General features: G+C 44.5%; 1 protein-coding gene across 1 annotated transcript; it reads left to right on the forward strand.

The window, feature by feature from the left end:
• The first annotated feature begins 1,475 nt into the window (after positions 1 to 1,475).
• On the forward strand, positions 1,476 to 5,450 carry LOC129727039 (uncharacterized). The gene is made up of 3 exons (XM_055684427.1): positions 1,476 to 1,961; positions 2,042 to 2,153; positions 2,338 to 5,450. Exon 3 carries the CDS (start codon positions 3,312 to 3,314, stop codon positions 5,448 to 5,450), a length of 2,139 nt encoding a protein of 712 aa, XP_055540402.1. The 5' UTR covers positions 1,476 to 1,961; positions 2,042 to 2,153; positions 2,338 to 3,311.
• Positions 5,451 to 8,459: the final 3,009 nt, after the last annotated feature.

Here is an 8,459-nt window from a genome sequence, read left to right on the forward strand (position 1 = left end):
TACTTATTAACTTGTGTTGCATCGCTTGTCAATGGATATTATATGTTTAGTCTTGTTTAAATAAAACGAAATTTTGAATAAATTATTTCTCTCTTGAAAAGACCCTGTTTGAAAACCTTGATCTAACATTCACCTAACTCATCAAAACAATTTTCATAGCCGGGTACGTGATTGTATGATGAAGACGTTGCAAATGGTGGTGATATTGTATTTCAAGAATTTTGATTTAATTTGAATGCAATTTTTCACACGTATTTGACATAGAAAACTGAGTATTTGAAATTTTTTCTTTGACTCCAAAACAATTTTCTAAAAGGGCGTACGCTTTTTGGAATAGGCTTTATTCAAAGCTCAAATACCCGTAGTTGTACAGAAAAATCGATAATGAATTGCAAGGAATCTTTGCGTATTTTTGGTATTTTCAGGTCATTTGGTAGCGGACTATTACCTTTCAGCCTTTTTCTCCAAAAAAGGTGTCGTTCGATAACGAGAGATCGAAGCAAGCTGCGACCGCAAACGAATGTGGCAAAGTTTAATGTCAACAGATTCTTGTCTTTCGTTTTCCAGTTCTAACGTTAGTTTACATAAAAAATTAGAGTTATTCATCCCCTGTGGGTTTTGTCTAGAACGCGTTAGTGACGAACGTACTGTTTCGGGGAGTTTGAGTGGTGTTGAACATTGTTTTTAGTGATTTATAGTAGTTCGCGTCTGTGTGACTGTAAGGCCAGGGACATACTGGCGCGTTCTGCGTTGCGGAGACGCAACACACACAGCGCTGAGTAGAGCTGTACATTAACCCACGGCAAGGTGAACCGTCTCCGCAACGCAGAACGCGCCAGTATGTCCCTGGCCTAAAACGCTCCGATGTTGAGTGTGCTCCCAACATGGACCGATAGTGGCTGGAAATTGGACGTGTAACGCAAAGCATTCACCGTTATTTTAATGATTGTGATTACGCTGTCCGACAAAAATGAACAAAATGATTTAAAATGATTACAGCTTTTTAACCATTCATTCCAATTTTGGTACCCCCAGTGAAGTGCAGCACGGAATAATTGATCGCTGAGTTCGTCGCTTTAATGCTTGCTTACCAGAGTGCTCTGAATGAACATCTCTGAAAAGGTTTTCTTTACTAGGGGCTCCAAAATTCACAGGAATCGTTAATTTTTTTCCAGTTTGAGTTCTAGGGCAAAACCTGCTTTTACCAGTGTTGTTAATTCAGTGAGGGATCGTTCCAGCGTTACATTTGAGAAGTAAGTAGTCCTATATTCTGCTTGGTTGCTGAAAAATTGCTCTGAAAGAGTATGATCCTCATAAAGTTTTGCTAATGACCACAATGACCAGTCTTATTTTAATTAGTCAAAAAAAAAAAAAAAAAAAAAACAAAACAGCTTTCGGACTAACGGAAGGCAAACTTCGTCCCGTCCATTTTTTCTATATTCAAATAATTTTAAACATTCTAATTTGATTCCACACCTTTGACCTTGCGGTTTATTTATAGTCTGTGGATGCATGACGAATCGGATACAGATACGTTTCAACTCAAAACACAAAGAAATTTCATAGCTCATATAATCACATATGCCTGCTGTCGCGATCTTTCATCGCTTCGCACTTCGGTCCAACCCTTTCAATGCGAAACGCAGCGGTCAAAGTGACACACAGCCCTGTGCGTTGTCAAGGCGCCACTGGCTGTCACTACAGAACGTCAGCAGAACGGAAGAACGAGGGAAAAAAGAAAAAAAAAGATTCTGACGACTGGAGGTGTGAACGAAAACGTGCGGCTATTAAAATTTGCTAAACTAACAGTTTACTTATATATCTATACACGAATAGTTACTAAAATTATTAAAAATTGGAACACTAAATAAAACTAAGTGAAAAATTAAAAGCATAATTAAAATTGTGAAGCTAAAACTAACGATCTAATAGTACGGTCCTAAGTACGGTCTAAAAACGAGGTTTGTATCATGCAATGACTAGCTGATACGTTATTAAAAACGAGGCTAAAAGTAATATCCTTCATATTTACGGTGCTCAGCTGCTGCCCGAATGTCTACGGGAGAATTCAACAAATAATTAACGAAAACAGAACCGGAAACAATATTGTCACTGATTGCCTAGGAAAACGAGTTAAAAAAGAGGCATTAAACGTAAGCTTTTCGATTATCTTTCATTCTTATATAAATTACCTATTATATACTATATATTAGTCATTACATGCTATATTGTACATTACCCACATAAACTCATTTAAAACCCATATACACATGTAAAATTACGTATTAACTTAACCTAATAGTTATTCACTACCGTACAATTATGTTTCTCCGGTAGGAATTTTTTAACGTTACGTTGCGTACGCTACAATCTACAAAATATACGTTATCAAATCGGAAAAAACTGTCTTTCTCGTTGCATTTGCAACATTTTAAAAAATTCGTTTAGTCGCGATCGGGGCGAGCTTAAATATGCCGAGAGATAGTCGAGCTAAAGGGCCTAAGCCGGGTGTGAGTTGGGGAGAGTGCAATGATCCGGATAATAGTCAAATGGTGTGCTGCGACGAATGTTGCCGATGGTTTCATTTTAAGTGCGTAGGTGTCGATGAAGGAATCGAAGACGTAGACTGGAGTTGTTCGTCGTGCGAAGCGGAGCGTACATCCCAGGACGCATCGGTCCCCACTACGATACCTGCACCGGGTGGAGCGGACAAAAAATCGTCAAGCAACCAACAACAACAGAGCTTGCAACTTCAACAGTTGCAAAGAATGATGGATCAAATGCACAGTAGGTTCGAAGGACAACAACAAGCGTACGAAAAATTGCTACAAGAAAAGGACCAAGAGATGCAGAATGCAGTAAGTGACCTGCGCCAATTCCAGATTCGATTAAGGGAAAAAGAGCAACAGGTCCGAGAGGAGTTGAAGGCTCAGACTGTCGTACCTCCACCAAATGCGAATTCAACTGCAGTAGAAAGTGGAAACCATGTAGCTGCAGATATGTGCAAGGCGGTCGAACGAATGGAGAAACAGCTTCAGGAGATGGCAAATAGACAGGATTCCGTAGCCAAAAGTTTAGATGAACGTTTGAGGACGATAGAAGTGTCTCGTCATGCTTAGGTACTAAGCAACCGCAGTAATCTAAACGTCAATGCGTATCCTTTCGACCCGAACCAACGTTCGGATTTGTCTCATGAGCTGAGCGGAAGTCAACTTGCTGCGCGCCATGCAGTGGCAAAAGAGCTCCCGATCTTCACTGGTAATCCTGAGGAGTGGCCTCTGTTTATTGCCTCGTATGAAAGTACCACCAGAATGTGTGGCTACAGTAACGAGGAGAATCTGCTGCGACTCCAACGTTGTTTAAGAGGAAAGGCACTCGAAGCAGTACGTAGTCGTTTGTTATATCCAGCGGGGCTTGAAGGCGTTATAAACACATTGCGAACGCTATTCGGCAGGCCGGAAGTAATCGTCTACTCTTTGGTATGCAAAATTCGGGAAATGTCATCGCCGAAGACCGAGAAACTCGGAACTTTAATCGATTTCGGAGTCGCAGTACAGAATATGTGTGCCACAATTGTAGCCTGTGGGTTGAATGATCATCTTTGTAACGTGGCACTCCTTCAAGAACTTGTCGAGAGACTACCACCATCTATCAAACTGGACTGGGCGAGACGACGCCAAACATTGAATGCAGTTACGCTAGCGGATTTCAGTGACTGGCTCGGTGAGCTGGTTGAAGCAGCTTGCGTGGTTTCAGTCCCGTCATCAATTGGCACTTTCATTGGAAAACCTGAGAGACGTGGTCGTAAGGAAGAGGTATGTGTACACCTTGAATCTAGTTCGAGCTCAGCGTCCAACACAGGGACCCCCTACAGCCAAACGGCGAAACCGGCAAATAAACAATGCGTCATCTGTCACAGTGTGTGCAGTAAGGTGGAGAACTGTAAAAAGTTTCTGGCATTTGATGTGGGAGCCAGATGGACAGCATTGAAGGAAAATAAACTATGCCGGAAGTGTTTGACGAAGCATTTTGGAGCGTGTGCGATTAAACAAGTTTGCGGCAGAAACGGTTGTTCTTATCTGCACCACAAGCTGTTACACGATGACTCTAGATACCAGCGGAATGCAAATTCTCCACCATCAACTTCATTAGATGCCACGAAAAATAATACCGCAAGCTGCAATACTCATGTCAGTAAGACCTCTGAGATTCTTTTCAGATACGCTCCGATAGTCGTTTATGGAAGGGGAAAATCTGTTCACACTTTCGCTTTCTTGGATAAAGGCTCGTCAGTAACTTTAATGGAGCACGGCCTTTTGGAAGAGCTGGGAATCGAAGGCGAATCATATCCGTTATGTCTGGGATGGACAGCGAATCAACAACGGCAAGAAGCTAATTCCGTAAAACTTGCGTTGGAGATTTCTGGAGCGCAAAACACGAGGAGGTATTGGATTCCGAAGGTGCATACTGTTGAAAATCTTGCTCTACCGCGACAAACTTTGAAAATGAACGAACTGGTACACCGATACGATTATTTGACGGATTTACCAACTGACTCATATCAGAACGTTCAACCAAGGATACTCATCGGAGTAGATAACTGCTACCTGGGACATGCGCTGGATAGCAGAGAGGGAATGATACATGGACCGATTGCTGCTAGAACACGTCTAGGTTGGATAATCTTTGGACCGTTGTCGACAGCTGCTCCAGCGGTATCGGACTCTCTGGCGTGTAATAACCTCCATATATGCGAGTGCTGTGAGCGAAAGGATGCAGAACTACATAACACGGTAAAAGCATATTTTTCGTTAGACAGTCTCGGAGTTGCGCGTTTTACCAAGCCACTTTTATCAAAAGACGATGATCGAGCGGTACGTTTGCTGGAATCGTCGACCCAGGTGAAAGGTAGGCGATATGAAACTGGATTACTCTGGCGTTACGACAATGCTCAACTACCGGACAGTAAACCAATGGCAATGAAGCGGTTGATGTGCTTAGAGAAGCGTATGCAAAGAGAACCCGAACTGGCACGAGTTTTGAAGGAGAAGATAAACGATTATCAGCGAAACGGATACATCGGGAAGTTGACAAAGACTCAACTGTCCGAGGAATTCCCGCGTGTCTGGTATCTCCCAATATTTCCCGTGGTTAACCCAAACAAGCCTGGAAAGCTTCGCATAGTCTGGGATGCGGCTGCAAAGGTGGCTGGAACTTCGCTGAATTCATTTTTACTCAGTGGTCCGGACCAACTTACTTCTCTTCCGTCTGTGTTACACCGTTTCCGGGAGTTCCGAATTGCTGTTACGGGTGATATCCGCGAGATGTTCCACCAGGTGTTGGTGAACAGAATCGACCAGCAATGCCAAAGATTCCTATGGCGATCAATCCCGAAGTCCAGATGTCTACGCGATGAAACTTATGACGTTCGGGGCTACGTGCTCACCTAGTTGTGCGCAGTTCGTTAAAAACCATAACGCACTACGATACCAATCCCGCTTTCCAAGAGCGGCCGAGGCTATACTGAAAGAGCATTATGTTATTATGTTACGATATGCTTTCTAGTGAGGAGTCGGAAGAGGCGGCGGTGAAGCTTGCAAAAGACGTCCGTTTTATCCACTCACAGGCTGGATTCGAAATACGTAATTGGCTGTCGAACTCAAAGCGAGTACTTCAAGAATTGGAGGCGGAGCCGGGCGAAAAAAGCTTAAATCTGTCGAGCGAGTTGGGGACGGAGAAAGTTCTTGGTATGTGGTGGTGCACCGCTTCCAATACTTTTACTTTCAAAGTTTCTCCGAGGATAAGTGCAGAATTACTACAAGGCCGCGTCATACCGACAAAGCGTCAGATTTTGAGCACCCTGATGATGGTGTACGATCCGCTTGGATTACTGGCAAATTTCCTGATGTTCTTGAAAATCTTGCTTCAAGGGATCTGGCGCAGTGGTGTTAATTGGGACGGGCACATCGCAAGTGAGCAATGGGAGAAGTGGCAAATGTGGCTAAGAGTTCTTCCTCACGTGGAGGATGTACGAGTTCCAAGGTGTTACCGAGAGAAAAATGGCATTGGAGAACAAAATCGGATACAGCTACATATATTCGTCGACGCGTCTGAAAACGGATTCGCAGCAGTTGCGTACCTACGCTTCGAAGAACATGACACCATTGAGTGCGCGATAATCGGGGCTAAGACCCGAGTGGCACCCCTGAGGTACGTGTCGATTCCTAGGCTGGAACTTCAAGCGGCAGTAATCGGAGCCCATTTGGCGAACGATGTAATGGAGTCGCACACATTGAAACCTACTCAAAGATTTTTTTGGACAGATTCACGTGACGTGCTTTGCTGGATAAATTCGGACCACCGTAAATATAGCCAGTTCGTTGCAGTACGAGTCAGTGAAATGCTGGAGTTGACCGAACCAACTGAATGGAACTGGATTCCGTCGAAACTAAACGTTGCTGATGATGCCACGAAGTGGCAGAGGTTGCCGGATCTGTCTCCTACAAGTCGCTGGTTTCGAGGTCCTGAATACCTGTGGGATCAAAGGGTTGAATGGCCCGTTACAACTTTGAATCACGGGCACACCGTCGAGGAAATACGTCCAAACGTGCTCCATCACGTCGAAGAGCGTGCGCTGTTTCGATGGGAGAAGTTCTCACAATGGAAACGGCTTCTACGCCAGGTGGCATTTGTGAAACGGTTCCCAGCGAACGTTCGTAGGAAAAAAGCGAAGCAGAATATCGTTACTGGAGTGCTGACTCAAAAAGAGCTCAAGGAAGCAGAAATTTTCATCCTCAAACTGGTGCAGAATGCTGTGTTCGCTCCTGAAATAGAGTCACTGCACAAACCGAACAAGGTACCCTGGAAGAAAGCATTACCGAAAAGTAGTCCGTTGTACAGGTTGAGTCCATTCATTTCCGAAGATGGGATTCTACGTATGAAAGGCCGAATAGACGCGTGCGAATTTGTGGACGAGCGTACCAAGCATCCGGTACTGCTGCCCAAACGTCATCCTGTTACAGACCTCATTATCGCTGAAATTCACCAAAGATATTGTCATATCAACCACCAGACCGTGCTCAGCCAAATTCAGCGTAGGTTCTATGTGCCTCAGCTTCGCTCAGCTTATAACCGGGTGCGTGCAGGATGCCAGTATTGTAAAAACCGCCTTGCGAAGCCGTTTGCCCCAGAGATGTCCGCACTTCCTTCTACGCGGTTGAAGGCCTTTTGTCGCCCCTTCTCCTACATCGGCATCGACTATTTCGGTCCGATGTATGTTGTTGTTGGAAGACGAACCGAAAAACGTTGGGGGGTATTGATAACTTGCCTCACCGTTAGAGCCATACACCTAGAAATTGCACACAGTCTCACAACAGATTCATGCATACTTGCCATCAGGAATTTTATTGCCAGAAGAGGTACGCCCCTCGAAATAGTGAGTGATCGGAGAACTAACTTCGTTGGAGCCAGTCGCGAGCTAAAGCAAGAGCTAGAGAAGCTGAATCAGGAGAAGTTGATGGAATATTTTGTCACTATTTAACCCACCTGCATCTCCACACTTCGGCGGAACCTGGGAACGTCTCGTTCAGTCTGTTAAAAAAAAACCCTAAAGCACCTCCAAATTTCGCGCACACCCACCGACGAGCTTTTAAGAAACATGATGCGGAGATCGAACTAATCGTAAATTCTAGACCCTTAACCGAGCTACCGCTGGATGACGAAATGTCATCCCCACTCACACCGAACCATTTCTTACTCGGATCGTCAGACGGTTCTTAGCCCCCGATCGCGTTCGACGATAAGTATCATGCCCTGAAACACACCTGGAAGATGTCCCAGATCTACGCAAACCGGTTCTGGAAACGATGGATAGCAGAATATCTACCAACGTTGACGCGAAGGACGAAGTGGTTTCAGCCGGTGAAGCCTATCGCCGAAGGAGATATTGTCATCGTGGTGGATGAGACGCTACCGAGAAACTGTTGGCCCAAAGCTCGGGTAGTGAATGCAATCCGGTCGAAGGATGGACAGGTTCGTCGCGCTCAGGTGCAGACAGCTAATGGTATCCTGGAGAGACCGGCCGTAAAACTTGCGGTGTTGGACCTTAGTGCAACCGTAAGTACGTCGGACCCTTGATCACGAAGTACTGGGGGGTGTGTCGCGATCTTTCATCGCTTCGCACTTCGGTCCAACCCTTTCAATGCGAAACGCAGCGGTCAAAGTGACACACAGCCCTGTGCGTTGTCAAGGCGCCACTGGCTGTCACTACAGAACGTCAGCAGAACGGAAGAACGAGGGAAAAAAGAAAAAAAAAAGATTCTGACGACTGGAGGTGTGAACGAAAACGTGCGGCTATTAAAATTTGCTAAACTAACAGTTTACTTATATATCTATACACGAATAGTTACTAAAATTATTAAAAATTGGAACACTAAATAAAACTAAGTGAAAAATTAAAA

The sequence above is a fragment of the Wyeomyia smithii genome, chromosome 3 (assembly GCF_029784165.1).
Source record: "Wyeomyia smithii strain HCP4-BCI-WySm-NY-G18 chromosome 3, ASM2978416v1, whole genome shotgun sequence".
NCBI classification, from domain to species: Eukaryota; Metazoa; Arthropoda; class Insecta; order Diptera; family Culicidae; genus Wyeomyia; species Wyeomyia smithii.

What these genes read in the sequence shown, in the direction of transcription:
- LOC129727039 (XM_055684427.1), top strand. Translation starts at nt 3,312, where the DNA reads ATGTGTGGCTACAGTAACGAGGAGAATCTGCTGCGACTCCAACGTTGT.